Genomic DNA, 19,551 nt, shown 5'->3' on the forward strand with positions numbered 1-19,551 from the left:
CATTTTCGGGTCTGGACGGAACGGCGAGCCGGGGATCCGATCCGCCGTCAGGCAAAGGTCTTCTCCGCGCCAAGCGCTTTATTGGCCCGTAATCGATTTTCGGCTTTTATCTGATAACGAAACAAAAAACGTTCCACGGATCGTAAACTCGGCCGTCCGCGGGAATTCTGCACGGGACGGAAACCTGACATCGATTTCAGGCCAAAAAAACAAGAAAAAAACCATGGTCCGGATCTTGGCGGCGGGACCCGGGTCGCGGGGAGCGGATTTCTGATATATTGTGTGAGAAATAATGAACAGTCTGCTCCGCGACGCGCGCCGGAAACACCACGCGCTCCAAAAACCGGGAAAAACTCACCGAAAATATTATATTACTCAACTAAAAATATTCTTTTTTTTTTTTAGTTTCGCTTTGTTTATATATACTTTGTTTTCATCAATAAGCGTCAGATCAGCCCCATTCGGCTCAAACCTTAATCAGCCGTTGGTCTCGTCTTCATGCATGTTTAAATCCTCTCCTACCACTTCTGCTGGGAGGCTGTTCTACTAATTTCCCACGCTTTCAATGTGATTTCTGATCCATAGGAAATTGATGGCAAGGTCAAAGCAATTAACCTGTTCACAGCCATCGGGATGTACCGATAAATTAAAAATTATAATTATATTCTAAAAAATTGAATAAAAAATTATTAAAAAAATGACTACCCCCAAAGCCCTTAAGTATTAATAGACGCATATTATAGGGTGATATGTAAAGCATGGATGCGTCCCTCTGGAACGTATAATGGATGTATGGGGGGGGTCATATTATAGGGTGATATGTAAAGCATGGATGCGCCCCTCTGGAACGTATAATGGATGTATGGGGGGGTCATTAATCAGCTGCGGCACCGTGCTGTGCAGAAGAAAAGTTAAGCGCATTTTTTTTTCTATTTTACTCTAGTTTTTACTGTAAAATAATATTTTTATGCATTTCTATTATTTTAGAAGAAGTCCCCACTCATCCTGAATATGACGTATAATTTATGGGGGTTCATCAAATATGCAAAAGGGGGTTTAACAAACATAATAGTAGAGTATGAAAAAAACCCCGGTCCTGAAGGGGTTAAAAACCATTTGTGGTTGGGCTGCGTGAGTCCGACCCCAGAACGCGGCTGCTGGTTCCCCCAACCGGCGCTGTCTATCGAAGAAGCGTCGTCAGACCCCCCGCATGCGCAGGTCTCCGCCGGTTGTGATTTGCACAACATGACATTTCAATTACCTGTAATCCGGGGAATACACGCAGCCAATAACGCACTGTTTGTCAGAGAAATCAGCCCCTGGCCTGGCTCCTTGGAGAATGACACCTCGGCCGCGGGGGCCGCCAGCCCCCAGAACGCGCGTTTTTATTCATGTCGCAGAAATCGATAAAATTCATAACATTCTGATGATTTGGTAAAAGCCCGGAATGCAAACTTCGCTTTTAATTGGCTTTAATGACATCAGCGACCTCGGGAAACGAGAACGACCTCCTCTAACGCGACTCCGAGGAGCGGCCGATACCCCGCGATATATTTCTGGATACTTCGTATCGCGCGTCTCATTCAGCATGCGCGGGAATCGGCTGTACGCTCCTCACGCTTCCACGAAGCGGGGGGGCTGCAGTTTTATATACCGGCATATACCCTGTTTTTTGTTCTCTTGGTTGTTTTAAAGGGGTTTTAGTGGAATGTTCCTTTCATTTATTATTTATAGGAAAGAGTTTCAGATCTCCCACCATTTCAAATGGCCAGAAGGGGCACTTTTTATATTAATATTTGCCTTATTGCCTGGGGTGGGGCATTTAAAAGAATAATGGGGTTTATTTCCCCCGTTTAATGTATAAAGCCGTTTCCTGCTGTTTCTATACACATTATCGGGGCTTTTAGGGCCGTAGAACCCTGCGATCCCCTCATACCCAGCAAACATTCTCACCTCCTAGAAAAGAGGGGCAACAGGGAGGAGAGAGGGACGGGGGGTATCAGGGGAGGACAGAGGGACGGGGGGTATCAGGGGAGGGGAGAGGGGTATCAGGGGGGAGAGAGGGGTATCAGGGATTTGAGTGAATGACATTTAGGAGGTATGGATCTTAGCCGGGTGTCTTCATTCTTGGAATCCGTATTTGGTTTCCGTCCCGACCGTCAGTCCCCCCGACAGCCACACTACATTTAAATGAACAAAAATGATATTCTCCCCTGAAAGTGACCTCACGCTGTTATACTCTGGGGGTAAATATTCTTTTATGGGGCAAAAGTGTATCCAACATGGAGGGGAACAAAATAGCCTTTAAAGCAAATATACGGCGGTGTTAATTTGGTCACCGACCAAAGCCTCGGACGGATGCCATTCTGCTCATTCTGATATTTTACTTTCCCCAGATCTCTGTGATAAACAGAATGGGCGCAGGTAGTAAATCCACGCGGTTTCGCTATAACCGTGATGTCATTTACCGGCCGGCCGGCGCTGCGGTTAAAGATGGCGGCGTTACCTGCAGATGTAGTTGGTCTTGCAGGACTCCTGCAGCCCCAGGCAGTTGGGCTTCTCCTTCTCCTCGTAGGAGCACGCGGGGACGATGGTCTGCCGCCGCCGCTCCGTGCACCCGAAGTCCTTGCAGGAGCAGAAGAGCATCCCGTAGCTGTGCTTCGGGGGGACCTTGTCGAAGAACTGGCGCAGGGCTTTGTGGCACTTGCGCCGGTTGCAGACCTCGTTGGACATGCTGTTGGTGCACGGATTGATGTACGCCGAGCGGTACTTCTTGCACGTGTCGTCCAGGTTGCAGGCTTTGGCCGCGTCGAGACAATCGCTGCCCTTCAGCATCATCGACTCTACAACAGAACATATTACACGGGTTCAGTCAGTGTTTTCTTTGTTAAACAAGCATTTATCAATCATTAATATACCCGGACGTTCTAAAGTTTGGGGTCACTGTTTTTGAATGAAAAGCACATTTTCCCCATAAAAATAACATGAAATGAATGGGAAATGCAGCGCAGACGGGGTTAATGCTGTAAATGACTATTGTAGCTGGAAACGGCTGATTTTAATAGAAACTCTTCATAGACGTACAGAGGCCCTTTATCACTCCCATCACTCCTGTGTTCTAATGGCCCTTTATCACTCCCATCACTCCTGTGTTCCAATGGCCCTTTATCACTCCCATCACTCCTGTGTTCCAATGGCCCTTTATCACTCCCATCACTCCTGTGTTCCAGTGGCCCTTTATCACTCCCATCACTCCTGGGTTCCAATGGCCCTTTATCACTCCCATCACTCCTGGGTTCCAATGGCCCTTTATCACTCCCATCACTCCTGTGTTCCAATGGCCCTTTATCACTCCCATCACTCCTGGGTTCCAATGGCCCTTTATCACTCCCATCACTCCTGTGTTCCAATGGCCCTTTATCACTCCCATCACTCCTGTGTTTCACTGGCCCTTTATCACTCCCATCACTCCTGGGTTCCAATTTAGACTGAGAGAATATATATTATTTAGCCGGCATTATTTGGTTCCAAAATAGAATTTTTCAGTAAAATTCTAGACTTAGTTGACTCCGATAACTCTATTTACTGACGTCAGATCCATTATATTATTATTATATATATATATTATTATTATATATATTATTATTATTATTAAAGGTAAATATAACACAGGTTGGGAAAAAGGGAAAATTATTTAAGCTCCTCGGGTATCGGGGAGCCCTCAGAATCTGAACTTGGCCCAAAATTGCTTCTGATGTAACATGAAGCAGCCTCCTAGCAGAAGTGGTAGAGTTTAACCCAGTAAGGGGATTCGAGCCGGAATGGGAAAGGCAGCCAGGAAACGAACCGCGAGAAATCCGAACCATCTGACAAATCGCACAATATGCTCTATTATTTTAAAAATAAAACGTTTAAAGCCCCAAAGAAAATGGGGAATTTGCTGTGATTTGGTATTTTTGGCGGTTCTGATTTGTTTTGTTAGCAGGTCGGATGGAGACACCTGATGCGCAGCCCACGATTCGCTGGTTTCCACGCAGAAAGCTCATTACGGGTAATGTGGGGGCCGCGGGGCAATCGGATCTGCGCAGAGCTCCCTCGTTAGCGTGTAATCTGAGTAATTACATCATTCCGTGTGCCAGGAAGGGAAATAACACGCAAAGCGTTTACAGAGGTCCCTGGACGGCGTGGGGTTAACCGGAACACGGGTATAAGATGTATAAATCCTCATTTACATTAAATTAACCCTCGTAACTCTGTTTACTAATTCGAATAAGCATTTCTATCATAACCCTTTATATATATATGTGTGTGAGCGGCCATCTCAAGTTCCTGTTCTTGGGATTATTCCTCCCCATTAAGTTATCTCTCCCCTGTTGCTAGGTTGCTGGTTGTTTCTGATTGGTTCAGGCAGCCGCAGAGCTCAGCGTCCACGGGGTTAATCATAAGGCTAAATATCTCCAAAACAACTCGACTCATCGACGACCAAGACGCTCCGGCTTTAGCTAGCCTTAGTAGATGAGCCCCGCCGGAGGACGCGCAGGGGGGGGGTCGACGGCGGCCGCTCCCCTCTCCTTGTATCGTATGTGAGATACTCAATCATGACGGAGACGCGAACACGGATAAAGGTTCATTCATCACGCAATAACTGTACTTATTGTGACACGATCCATCATTCGTCCGCTGCCACCCCCGGCACTCATTCATCACGGTCTGCAGCCCGACAGGGGGGGGGATGGGGGGCTCCATCACATCTTTAATGCAATTCCCGTCAAATCTGACATGAGTTTCATATGTCGTGTAAACCGATACCGTCTCATCCGCGCGAGCCGGGGACCCGCGTCATTTCTCAAGAGAAAAATAGATTTTGTACCTCATTTTGCGCGGATATCAGGAAGCGCCCGCCGGGGACTCGTTTTTTAGAACATTTGAGGTTAAAGTAATAATTTCTACAAAGTCCAAGCGAAGCGGAGCTCTTAATCCTGATTATTAAAAATAACTTTCATTTGGGTCACGGATCGGGGAATAAAACGGAAGATCTGGTTAAAGGGCCGGCCGGTCGCCTTCACGGGTCTGCGTTACCGGGACACTTTAATGCCTCCGACAGCCGGGCTTCTGTGGCCCCCCACAGGTGGCCGGGGGGGGGGTTATAATATGGCTAAACACTATAAACGATATATATACGATAATAACTCAATAACCCGATCCCAGGAAGAAAACCATCACCGTCCCTGCCCAGCACCCCATCCCCTGATCCCGGTCCCTGCCCAGCACCCCATCCCCTGATCCCGGGCGCTGCCCGGCACCCCATCCCCTGATCCCGGTCCCTGCCCAGCACCCCATCCCCTGATCCCGGTCCCTGCCCAGCACCCCATCCCCTGATCCCGGTCCCTGCCCAGCACCCCATCCCCTGATCCCGGTCCCTGCCCAGTACCCCATCCCCTGATCCCGGGCCCTGCCCAGCACCCCATCCCCTGATCCCGGTCCCTGCCCAGTACCCCATCCCCTGATCCCGGTCCGTGCCCAGCACCCCATCCCCTGATCCCAGTCCCTGCCCAGCACCCTATCCCCTGATCCCGGTCCCTGCCCAGCACCCCATCCACTGATCCCGGTCCCTGCCCAGCACCTCATCCCCTGATCCCGGTCCCTGCCCAGCACCCCATCCCCTGATCCCGGTCCCTGCCCAGCACCCCATCCCCTGATCCCGGTCCCTGCCCAGCACCCCATCCCCTGATCCCAGTCCCTGCCCAGCACCCCATCCCCTGATTCCTGAAATATTCTTTTCTTTTTCTAAAAATGTTCATTTTGGATCATTTATGAAATAAGACCAATTATTATTATTAAGTTATTCTTATAGTTAATGTTTCCATTTCCTGATGATTCGGATGAACCTTGCGTCTGGAAATGTTATTTTTTCTGGGTCGCAGTTTAATGAAATCTCATGGGTATTTAGTGTTTCAAATCAGAGATTTCCTTTCTAGACGGCATGGAGACCCCTGTAACGGCTTTAGCCGGCGTTGGTGGGGTCTGCAGAATCGTTACCACGCCAAATGTAAATACACAGATATCCAGCAATAAACCTGCGCATGTTTGGGCCTCAATGGCTTCCTACACGTTACTACTATCTCCGGATACCCCTCCCCCCGATGCCCCTCTCTCTCCTCCCCTGATACCCCTCTCTCCTCCCTGATGCCCCTCTCTCCTCCCCCGATGTCCCTCTCCTGCCCTGATGCCCCTCTCTCCTCCCAGATGCCCCTCTTTCCTAGGAGGGCAGAATGTTTGCTGGGTATGAGGGGATCGCAGGGTTCTACAGCCCTAAAAGCCCCGATAATGTGTATAGAAACAGCAGGGAACGGCTTTATACATTAAACGGGGTAAATAAACCCCATTATTCTTCTAATAAATGCCCCACCCAGTCACATGAATACCCAGCGATGGGGCACAAAGTCACATAAGCCCCCCTGGCCACACCTAAATGCCCCATAAAGTGTCCCTCTTTAGCCCCCTCGGAAGGTACGATACTCTACTCACGCTCCTGGCTGATACATTATTTACCGGGTAAATTCTATCACGTGTTTCCGCATCGATCATGCGTGTCCTTTACATGTTATGATGTTTTAGCGATCGGGCTGCAGACATTAAAATGAATAATTGAGCCATGAGAGAGTAAAGCTTCTCGGCCAAGGTCACAGAGACCTCTCTAATGTACCACGAGACATCTCCCCGGACCCCTCCCCACCGTCCATTAAAATATCAATAGAGCGCGGTGCCGCGGTGCTGGCGTGTGGAGCTGTTTTTCACATACTATGTTACATGGGGTGCTCCAGCACACGTTACATCGTAACAGAGACCCCCGAGGAGTTATGGATCCGGCAGAGAAAAGCTCTTTGGTGCCGGACAGAAACACAAAAAATCCTATGATGAACTACGAAGCGGCACAGAATGCGATTAACCCAATCCCTGCCAGCAGCTCGGCCCCGGCGGCCCCCCGTTCCTCCTGCTGTAAAGACTCAAACCTTAATCAGTCGTTGGTCTCGTCTTAGATTCAGGAGCCGTATGTCTATCCCATGCATGTTTAATACCCTCACTGTATTACTCTCTACCACCTCTGCTGGGAGGCTGTTCCGCTCATCTACCACCGGCTCATTAAATAAACAACACAAATAATAAGTCAAATAACTAAGAGGTGGAAAGCCTGAGACTGAAATCCACGACATTGTATGGAGTCGCCTCGCAGCTCGGTGTCTCCGGGGGTCTGTGTTCTGTCAAGTGGCAGGTGGGGGGGCATCCATTCTTGGGGCAGAAACCTCCTCATTGATCGTTTGCTATGGCAAGTTGGCTGCCTGCGATCCATCAGATGCCCGCTATTCCCCCTCAGCCCCCCATGGACCCCCACAGTCCCTCAAACCCTCGTGGGGCAAAATCACGCCTCCCTTGTTTGACCGAACCACAGATTTTTGAGTCAGGAGGAGGATTTGTATGAAAATAACTATAAATAACGGTAAAAATATATCAAAATACAAAAATGTCAGAAAAAACCAATAACGGGAAGAGTGTTTCTGCCTCGAGCGCGGGTCGTACAAAAAGGTAAATTAATTGGACTGAAGCATCATTACTCTCCATGCGCGCTTTCTGCAGCAAGATCATCGATCACCAGGAGACTAATGTGTCGCTTCCGGAGAGGACAGTAACGTATCGCGGTTAGAATGGTGACTGACATGTGGCTGTCCTACGGTTAGCAGAAAGTCCCCGGGCCCCCAATGTTAATGAACGGCCCCCATTGTGAGCAGGGATAGGGGGGAAAGGGCCGAGAGGTCTATAGGGACGTTGGGGAAGAAAAGTGGGTCGACTCGGTGGTCTCATAACGGAGGGGCGGAAAGAAAGAGAGAAAGAAACAGTGATAGATATATATAGAGAGAGAGAGAGACAGACAGACAGACAGACATACGGACAGATATATAGACAGACAGACTGATAAATGGCCGTTTTCGTGGTTATTTTGTACCATTGATCCGCCGCCCGGTATTGGTTATCGGTGATTCTGCGCTCGGATCGATTAGGGCCGTTTCTTGTTAACGATGCTCTTCTATTTGTCTGTTTTGGGAATTATTTCCGCGGCCGCGATCCATCAGCCGCAGGTCGCCACGGGAGCCGCGTCCGCAGCGCATCACATCCGTGTAAATAAATACCGGCACATATATGTAGTTATCACGTTTAGCTGGGGATTGGGTGGATCGGTCCTATTATTACATAGTTATATAGATATTATTACATAGTTATGTATATAGTTACATAGTTATATATATATATCTAGTTACATAAGGTTGAAAAAAGACCAAAGTCCATCAAGTTCGGCCCTTTATACCCAACCTTCTACTCCTGACCCAAAAGAAGGCAAAAAAACCCTAATTAATTAAGCTAAAATAATCCCCCTGATTAAGCTGCTTTCAGCAATCAGGGGGGAAAAATTCCTTCTGGACTCCAAGAGGCGATCGGATTTCTCGTTGGATCCAGAAGCTCTAAAATATTCTAAATGTGTAGGGATTGGACGGATCCAGTTAGAGTGGGCGGGGCATCACCCCCCCCCCGTGTCGGGGGCTTTTTCTTCTCGTGAGGGCAAAAACAAAAAAGGGGGAATTCTCATATTCCGGGTTATCCCCATCCTGATCCCCCAAACATTACCGCCTGCACACGGTGTACTCGACCAACTCTGCCGGGACCCCCCGCTGCGGCTGCTTTATCGTAACACCGCAGAGACATCCGGCAGGCGGCGGTGGCGGGGCGGTGGCGGGGCGGTGGCGGGGCGGCGGACATCGCGCTCGCGTTCAGTAATCGCTGCCAAATCAACGCAGCCACTGAACGGAAACTTCTGCCTCTCAAACATCTAAAAGATCTTCGCATCCGCTTTATAAGAACGTTTATTTTGGCCGCCATTCTCACCAAAAGGAGGAGAAATAACAAAAGCCCGGAATCTGACACGAGAGGGTCCGAGGCTGAGATGGAATAGAAGGAGGTTTTACTTTACTGAGAGGGTGGTAGATAAGTGGAACAGCCTCCCAGCAGAAGTGGTAGAGGGTAATACAGTGAGGGGATTAAACATGCATGGGACAGACATACGGCTCCTGAATCTAAGGTTTGAGTCGATTCAGCCCAGAAACGGTAATACTCGGCACTCACATGGAGGGGAGTTAACACCCCCCCCCCATCCGGGATCTCATTGGGTCTTTAGTTTCCGGAGCTGCCGGGGTTAATCCGGAGTATATACCGCTGGCCGCCCCGAGGACGATCCATCACTTTGACTTCCGCAGTAACCGCCGCCGTGGCCGCCTTCCCAGCTCATTTGTGTTTTGGCAGCGATGGAGCCGTTAATGGTTCTGTGTGGAGGACGCGGCCTCCTTCAAACGCCTCCCTCCACCTGATCGCAATCACCGCCGATCAATTAGAACAATAGCCCCGGCTCATGCATTATTTAATGCAACCTTTCAGTCCCCGGGAAGTCCGCGCGGTTATCTCACTCGGCTGCCGGGGTCTGATTAGCGCAATTACTTCCAATTACCGCGAGCCGCACAACGCGCCGTTAATATCCGCGGCTGCGGTGAGGCTAATAAATCCTGCGCGGCTGGTGCTCCCCGTGCCAGGGCTCTGCGTCTCACAGAAACCTTTCATCCGCTTCCTTTGTTTCGTTCTCAGGATTTACTTTACACGCGCTGTATATATATATAGAGAGAGAGAGAGGTCGCGGCGCGCATGCACTCAACGCAGCTTCAAGAAACCGCACGGCCAATTTTACCAGAATTACTCCTTTTATATAAAATCCGGAGTCCTGATCGCTGAGGTTTTTGAAGGTTGTGGAGATTTTAAATGTTTAAAAAATGATTTATTTTGTGCTGAACCAACGACATCTTACTGAGAAAAGCCGTTTAGTTAACGGGACCCCCCCCCGCCGTATTGCTTTTAATGCGTATGAGAGCTGAGTGACCCCTTTGTTTTTTGGGGCACCCCCTCTGTGCATCCATGTTGTGTGAAATCCCCCCCCCCATTTGCCCCTTTTCTCCACCCCCAGCTGAACCTCCGCCGAGTCTATCGCCGAGTACAAGGGATGCGTGTCTCTCCGCCAACATGCGCAACGCGGCTGCCGGACCGGCGATCTTCATTAAACGGGAAGTTAAATAAAACACAAACTCTCTGTTTATTTGTAAAGGAGCTTCGCTCACTACCCCCCCCCCCCCGGGGAGTTACAGAAGCCTCAAAGGGCTCAGAGTCAGAGGATTTGGCTACAGACAAGGACCATCTGGCCACCGAGTTACCAGAAGCAGCGTCTGTCCGACCCAAAACATTTCCACCGTTTCACATACAAAATAAAAAATAACCAACCAACATAGAAACCCAGACCCCGCCGGCACATCGGCCCCCGGCGGCCCCCGACTAGTCGTTCGTCTCGTCGTAGATTCAGGAGCCATATTGGTCACATGAAGCCCAGCCGCTCTAATGCCCCCGCTGACCGTGATTGAGGACGCTGGGACGTTTTACCCCAAAATGTCCTTTTTCTTGCCCCGTTACCCTGGGAACCCTGCTGGGGGGGGTACAGAACCCATTCTGAAGCCGCTCTTCTCCACCTCTCTAGAAGGACGGTGAAAATTTGGTCGAAAATAAGGAGCCAAAGGAACGGAATGAAGGAGAAGCGGAGAGAAGAGGGGGCCGGCTGGATGAGAGAAGCGCGGGGGGGCGGCGGGGGGGCTTTAATCATCGGGATTACATAAAGTATTGTGGTAAACGACGCGCCTCGTGTGATTATTACCCTCTAGACGGCGTAACACCCTGCGAGACGGCCGCCCAATCTCTTCCAATGCACAAAATCACAAAATGTGCAAAACAAATGGTAAAAAGCGTCATTTTCATGAACATCGGGTTGTTTCCATTTCAATGTAATTATTTTTTTTCTCCACGGTATAGAATCCTCGGCATTTAATCCGTTTGTAGTCGCTGCGCTAAATTGTTAATTTTGGGAAAGTTACAAGTCGTTCAAAAAAGACCATTTATAAAAAACAAAAACGCCGAGCCGCGTCCTCCTATCAGACTTTACATCCAATTCCAAAAAGTCATTATTTTCAAACGCTTTCAGGCAAAAAAAAAACGAGAAGCGTTTAACGGCCTGGGGTATTTCCTTCCAAATCTGCAGCCCTGCCGCTGGGACTCTCCCCGTCTCAAACCCGTTACAAACGATGAGCTTTCCAACGTAATTCGCAAAATAAATACGTTTTCTTAAATAGTCACTCCTCGAACTACGACGGACGCTTTAAATCCTCCCCGCGCTGTATACAGTAATATAACCCCCAGCGCTGTATACAGTAATATAACCCCCAGCGCTGTATACAGTAATATAACCCCCCAGCGCTGTATACAGTAATATAACCCCCAGCGCTGTATACAGTAATATAACCCCCCAGCGCTGTATACAGTAATATAACCCCCAGCGCTGTATACAGTAATATAACCCCCAGCGCTGTATACAGTAATATAACCCCCAGCGCTGTATACAGTAATATAACCCCCAGCGCTGTATACAGTAATATAACCCCCAGCGCTGTATACAGTAATATAACCCCCCAGCGCTGTATACAGTAATATAACCCCCAGCGCTGTATACAGTAATATAACCCCCAGCACTGTATACAGTAATATAACCCCCCAGCACTGTATACAGTAATATAACCCCCTGCGCTGTACACAGTAATATAACCCCCAGCGCTGTATACAGTAATATAACCCCCAGCGCTGTATACAGTAATATAACCCCCAGCGCTGTATACAGTAATATAACCCCCCAGTGCTGTATACAGTAATATAACCCCCCAGCGCTGTATACAGTAATATAACCCCCAGCGCTGTATACAGTAATATAACCCCCAGCACTGTATACAGTAATATACCCCCCAGCGCTGTATACAGTAATATAACCCCCAGCACTGTATACAGTAATATAACCCCCAGCGCTGTATACAGTAATATAACCCCCAGCGCTGTATACAGTAATATAACCCCCAGCACTGTATACAGTAATATAACCCCCAGCGCTGTATACAGTAATATAACCCCCCAGCGCTGTATACAGTAATATAACCCCCAGCACTGTATACAGTAATATACCCCCCAGCGCTGTATACAGTAATATAACCCCCCAGTGCTGTATACAGTAATATAACCCCCCAGCGCTGTATACAGTAATATAACCCCCAGCGCTGTATACAGTAATATAACCCCCAGCGCTGTATACAGTAATATAACCCCCAGCGCTGTATACAGTAATATAACCCCCAGCACTGTATACAGTAATATAACCCCCAGCGCTGTATACAGTAATACAACCCCCCAGCGCTGTATACAGTAATATAACCCCCCAGCACTGTATACAGTAATATAACCCCCAGCGCTGTATACAGTAATATAACCCCCAGCACTGTATACAGTAATATAACCCCCAGCGCTGTATACAGTAATACAACCCCCCAGCGCTGTATACAGTAATATAACCCCCCAGCACTGTATACAGTAATATAACCCCCAGCACTGTATACAGTAATATAACCCCCAGCGCTGTATACAGTAATATAACCCCCAGCACTGTATACAGTAATATAACCCACAGCGCTGTATTCAGTAATATAACCCCTAGCGCTGTATACAGTAATATAACCCCAGCACTGTATACAGTAATATAACCCCCAGCGCTGTATACAGTAATATAACCCTCCAGCACTGTATACAGTAATATAACCCCCAGCACTGTATACAGTAATATAACCCCCAGCGCTGTATACAGTAATATAACCCCCAGCACTGTATACAGTAATATAACCCACAGCGCTGTATTCAGTAATATAACCCCTAGCGCTGTATACAGTAATATAACCCCCCAGCACTGTATACAGTAATATAACCCCCAGCACTGTATACAGTAATATAACCCCCCAGCGCTGTATACAGTAATATAACCCCCAGCGCTGTATTCAGTAATATAACCCCTAGCGCTGTATACAGTAATATAACCCCCCAGCACTGTATACAGTAATATAACCCCCAGCACTGTATACAGTAATATAACCCCCCAGCACTGTATACAGTAATATAACCCCCAGCGCTGTATACAGTAATATAACCCCCAGCGCTGTATACAGTAATATAACCCCCCAGCGCTGTATACAGTAATATAACCCCAGCGCTGTATACAGTAATATAACCCCCCAGCGCTGTATACAGTAATATAACCCCCCAGCGCTGTATTCAGTAATATAACCCCCAGCACTGTATACAGTAATATACCCCCCAGCGCTGTACACAGTAATATACCCCCCAGCACTGTATACAGTAATATAACCCCCAGCGCTGTATACAGTAATATAACCCCCCAGCGCTGTATACAGTAATATAACCCCCAGCGCTGTATACAGTAATATAACCCCCAGCGCTGTATACAGTAATATAACCCCCAGCGCTGTATACAGTAATATAACCCCCAGCGCTGTATACAGTAATATAACCCCCCAGTGCTGTATACAGTAATATAACCCCCCAGCACTGTATACAATAATATAACCCCCACTACTGTATACAGTAATATAACCCCCAGCACTGTATACAGTAATATAACCCCCCAGCACTGTATACAGTAATATAACCCCCAGCACTGTATACAGTAATATAACCCCCCAGCACTGTATACAGTAATATAACCCCCAGCACTGTATACAGTAATATAACCCCCCAGCACTGTATACAGTAATATAACCCCCAGCGCTGTATACAGTAATAACCCCCCAGCGCTGTATACAGTAATATAACCCCCAGCGCTGTATACAGTAATATAACCCCCAGCACTGTATACAGTAATATAACCCCCAGCGCTGTATACAGTAATATAACCCCCAGCGCTGTATACAGTAATATAACCCCCAGCGCTGTATACAGTAATATAACCCCAGCGCTGTATACAGTAATATAACCCCCCAGCGCTGTATACAGTAATATAACCCCCCACGCTGTATACAGTAATATAACCCCCAGCACTGTATACAGTAATATAACTCCCCAGCACTGTATACAGTAATATAACCCCCAGCACTGTATACAGTAATATAACCCCCAGCGCTGTATACAGTAATATAACCCCAGCACTGTATACAGTAATATAACCCCCCAGCGCTGTATACAGTAATATAACCCCCCCAGCGCTGTATACAGTAATATAACCCCCAGCACTGTATACAGTAATATAACCCCCCAGCGCTGTATACAGTAATGTAACCCCCAGCGCTGTATACAGTAATATAACCCCCCCAGCGCTGTATACAGTAATATAACCCCCACTACTGTATACAGTAATATAACCCCCCAGCGCTGTATACAGTAATATAACCCCCCAGCGCTGTATTCAGTAATATAACCCCCAGCGCTGTATACAGTAATATAACCCCCCAGCGCTGTATACAGTAATATAACCCCCCAGCGCTGTATACAGTAATATAACCCCCAGCGCTGTATACAGTAATATATCCCCAGCACTGTATACAGTAATATAACCCCCCAGCGCTGTATACAGTAATATAACCCCCCAGCGCTGTATACAGTAATATAACCCCCAGCGCTGTATACAGTAATATAACCCCCCCAGCGCTGTATACAGTAATATAACCCCCCAGCACTGTATACAGTAATATACCTCCCAGCGCTGTATACAGTAATATAACCCCCCAGCACTGTATATAGTAATATACCCCCCAGCGCTGTATACAGTAATATAACCCCCCAGCACTGTATACAGTAATATAACCCCCAGCGCTGTATACAGTAATATACCCCCCAGCGCTGTATACAGTAATATAACCCCCCAGCACTGTATACAGTAATATAACCCCCAGCACTGTATACAGTAATATAACCCCCCAGCGCTGTATACAGTAATATAACCCCCTGTGACGGAAGCCTCCATCACTGGGGCCACTGGAGAAGCCTGACTGCCAGCCTCCTTCCTATTGACTATGGGCCTTGGGTTTCTAAAGACTTCTGTGGCTACCCCCAGCAGTATCTTCTCATCTCTGGCTGAGGGGATTATCTCCAGCAGACAGCCAGGGTCTGCCACCAGGGAGTGACCACCATTGTTTTAGTCTAATGTATAAATCAGTCTCCCCCACCTATTGTATTGTTAATCCCGTTACTGCCCCTGTTGTCTCTGGGAGGCAGATTAAGGGGGTTGTTTGTGTCCCAATATCTTGTTTTATGTAAATGTGTGTTTTCTGGATATATCCAGCCCTGTGTGTGAGAAATAAATCAGTCTTCGTTTGGTTTTCCCCTACACTGAGTCTCGGCTAGTGACTGGGGAACCGGGGAAAGTGTGTTGTCCCAGGCTAAGGGAGCACAAGACAGCGGAGGGAGTCGGTAGGACTAGCCAGCTCCGTCACATTGGTGGCAAGCGGCGGGATTGCTTCTTAGTCTGAGGGACACTTCCTTTCTACCGGGATTAACCGACAGGACGGCAGACTTCGGTCGCCTTGACGAGGACATGGATGTAGTATCAGAATTCCAGGGGCTGCTGCGGGTCATCCTCTCCTGCTACACCACTGCCCTGCCTACAGAACAACACCAGAACCTGAGGCAAGTGGTTCGACGGTCAGTTTGGCAGAGGGCTGTTATACGCCGGGGTCAGTGTCTTCCAAGCTCCGAACAAAAGATTAGAGACCAGCGGGAACTACGGATGCCATTCCTGGGACAGCAACCCCAGGAGCAATGGGTATCCGAATTGGACAAGCTGGTCCAACAGGAGGTAGAGCTGGAAGATCATTATAGGGATCTGCAGTGGTATACAGAACAAGCATATTGGGGAACTGCGAAAGATTGTTCTCCAGAGGACTATGACTGCGGTGGCCCTGGATTATTATGGGATAGTCTTCAGGAGGATCCGGACTTCGGCAGCACAGCGGAGTGGCGGATCGAGGACATCCGGGATTTCAGGGAGTGGGACCTCCCAGATGCACTAGGACTCAGAGGTGATTTAGACTTTTTAATTACACAGGAGTGGGAACTGGAGAAGGCATATAAAAAACTGTTCGAACGCGTTCAACAGAATGCCCCAGTGTCCAGGGATTGTGTGGATTTTGTGGATGTGATTGAGTGGTCAGCTGAGGATGTTGACCCAGGTGGGGTGGATGGGACTGCGGTCTCCACCCCTGAGTCAGAGGGATACTGGGCAGCTAATCCAGATCCGATACTGGAGCTGTGCGACTGTGCTCCACAACCAGATCCAGAGACTGGGGATTCATTTGATTTATTGTCTGAGGATGTTAACCCAAGAGGGGTGGATAACACTGCGGTCTCCACACCGGGGGCCTCAGAATGCTGGGCAGTCTGCCCAGATCCCTTAGCCCCAGCTGAAGAGCTGGCAACAGGGCAGAGCGCTGCTGGCTTCTGCCCCACACCTGCAATGACTACAGGGATCCAGGGAGATGCGGCACCCGGCCCTTCTCCCCAGCGGCAGCTCACATGTCCGGGAGCAGAGGAACCGGTCCTCCCTCCCCAGCGGCAGGCCGACCCACAAGATGCCCTAACCCCAGCTGAAGTGCTGGCCACCGGGCAGAGCATCGCTGGCCTCTGCCCAGCACCTACCAAAGCTGCAGGAATTCAGGGAGATCCAGCAGCCAACCTACCTCCCCAGCAGAAGCAGGGAGGTGGAACAGCCGGTCCATCCCCCCAGCGGCAGAACCTAATTCCGGTACCGGAGGAACCGGAACTCCCTCCTCAACGGCAGCAGGAGCACCAGGGAGGGGATGCAGGAGGCATCCCTCCCCAGCGGTACCCGGGAGATGGCGCAGCCGGCCCATCTCCCCAGCAGCAGCAGGAGCACCAATTTTGGGAGGGCATTAATGGGCCAAATAAACTGACTGACTACGGAGTCAACCCGTTTGGGGTCTCATCCTATGTCAGTCCAATTCGAAGGGGGAAGAATTGTGACGGAAGCCTCCATCACTGGGGCCACTGGAGAAGCCTGACTGCCAGCCTCCTTCCTATTGACTATGGGCCTTGGGTTTCTAAAGACTTCTGTGGCTACCCCCAGCAGTATCTTCTCATCTCTGGCTGAGGGGATTATCTCCAGCAGACAGCCAGGGTCTGCCACCAGGGAGTGACCACCATTGTTTTAGTCTAATGTATAAATCAGTCTCCCCCACCTATTGTATTGTTAATCCCGTTACTGCCCCTGTTGTCTCTGGGAGGCAGATTAAGGGGGTTGTTTGTGTCCCAATATCTTGTTTTATGTAAATGTGTGTTTTCTGGATATATCCAGCCCTGTGTGTGAGAAATAAATCAGTCTTCGTTTGGTTTTCCCCTACACTGAGTCTCGGCTAGTGACTGGGGAACCGGGGAAAGTGTGTTGTCCCAGGCTAAGGGAGCACAAGACAGCGGAGGGAGTCGGTAGGACTAGCCAGCTCCGTCACACCCCCTTTATCTGCAGATCTGGAGCCGCCGTTGCTGTCAGTCATGTGATATTTTGGGTGACTTTCCCGACTCAAACACCACACTGAGCTGATGCTTTATGGCGATGCTAATGAAGTCCGTTCCTCCATAGACTTCCATCACCGGCCGGGTAAATAAGACTGAGCCATTCTATTGTTCCCCACAGGCAGTATGATAAGGAGTCGGGGGGTTTAGTAGATCGGGGGTCAGATAACAGAGCGAGAATCATACAAACGGCTGATATGCAGCTGCCTGAAAACTTTATATTATGGGGCAAAAACTACAACTGGGGTAAAAAAGAAAACTGCTGAATAATATTTCTAAAAAAATTATTTTTAATCCATAATGAGGAATAAAAAAGTGTCAGATTCTCCTTTAACATCATATTATAAATTAATAATCCTCTTTTTTGTAAATTAAGCGCCCAGCTCCCTTTTCCCGAAGCCTCTGTGCTCCCCTCAGTAACGCAAACTCCATTAAGAAGTGAAGAACGGCGAAAATAATGAAACAAAAACAAATAAATGGGAAGTTATGGGGCGGCCATTAAACAGCAGAGCGGCGATAATTATCTAATCACCTTTATTTTACGGGTTTCACTAAAAAAGCATTTAGCGCGTACAGGAATCCCCCATTATCTGCCGGTCGCGCACGCTGCCGGCAATAAACTCCGCGGCTATAAAGACGCGCCTGGACGGGAAAAACCCAGAATCTGTCAGATTTAGAGAAGAAACGGCAGCTCGATCCTGCGTGGACGGTAATATGGAGTCCGCCGCGTCCGCCCTACGTTCTTCACAGAAATATATTTATACTCACTTTGCGTTCTCTAATTAACCTGCAATAAATCCACAGCCTATTCCAGTCACACTGTCTGTTTGTAAATTAAATAAAGTTTTGGTGATTCAGGAGGAGACTGAGGTTTATGGCAAATGTTCCAATACCTCAAATGGGCAATTAGGGGGTGAGGTTAGCGGCATGGATGGGGTGTGGTTTGCGTAACTAGGGCAGGGCATTTATTAGAAGAATAATGGGGTTTATTTACCCTGTTTAATTTATAAAGCCGTCTCCTGCTGTTTCTATACACATTATCGGGGCTTTTAGGGCTGTAGAACCCTGCGATCCCCTCATACCCAGCAAACACTCTGACCTCCTAGAAAAGAGGGGCATCGGGGGAGGAGAGAGGGGCAACAGGGGAGAGAGGGGCATCAGGGGAGGAGAGAAGGGCGTCAGGGGGGAGAGACGCAGCACCGGAGAGGGGCATGAGGGGAAGAAAGAGCAGTGCAGTGCAGGAGTGCCGTATCCCCCACCGAACCTAAACGCGTCCTCGATAATTTCTGGCGGACGGTTCGGTGACGTCGCTCGGACCCCCGGACTTCTTCTGCCGCTTCCTTCGCGCTCGGTTGGATCTTAGAGTCTTCTAGAAATACAAGAGACTCCCGATAACGCGACACGAGAGCGATGAGAGAGTCTCAGACCCCGAGCGCTCTAATTAGCCGAAGCACTCGGGGACTCGACAGCCGTTTGACTGCGAGACGTAACATCGAATTAATGAACCGCGGAAGGAACCGGCGGCCGGCGCGAGGATTAGCGGCAAACTGCCTGCGAACTTAACATGAAACCCCGTTCATTTCTCCCTCTAGAATATTCCATAGCAAACAGAACTGAGCGGCCCACAGGAGCAACAACACCCGCCGTCACATGACTTCAAAAAAATCACCTCAAATATCCGGATTATTCTTTTATTAAGCATTATTTCTTTTATTTTTTTCAGTACTTTATAAATTGAGACTTTGCCATAATTTGCATTTTTTGTGCCGCGTTTATTTTGAGCGTAGAAACAAATGCGATTATTGTGCAAAAATAATTCAAATTCCGCAAGAAAAAATGATTCGCATCGTCTGCAAGAAAAAATAGAAACAAGCGGATAAAATATTGGCAAAAACACCAGGTTTTAGCCAAAATATCTGCAAACCAGACGTTAAAAGATTTCTCCGAGCAGCAAAGCGTATAACATAACTACATGCGATACCAGAGCTATCCGCATAGCTGCCAACA

The 19,551-nt window shown here is 48.5% G+C and overlaps 1 protein-coding gene across 1 annotated transcript in view; it reads right to left on the bottom strand.

The window, feature by feature from the left end:
* GFRA1 (GDNF family receptor alpha 1) overlaps positions 1 to 19,551 on the bottom strand; it is a 71,083-nt gene that overhangs the window by 18,965 nt on the left and 32,567 nt on the right. The window contains exon 4 of the mRNA XM_053450337.1: positions 2,507 to 2,843. Within this exon, the coding sequence (XP_053306312.1) occupies positions 2,507 to 2,843 (337 nt within the window). The remainder of the gene's footprint in view (positions 1 to 2,506; positions 2,844 to 19,551) is intronic.

Source organism: Spea bombifrons, chromosome 11 (assembly GCF_027358695.1).
Source record: "Spea bombifrons isolate aSpeBom1 chromosome 11, aSpeBom1.2.pri, whole genome shotgun sequence".
Classification (NCBI taxonomy): Eukaryota; Metazoa; Chordata; class Amphibia; order Anura; family Pelobatidae; genus Spea; species Spea bombifrons.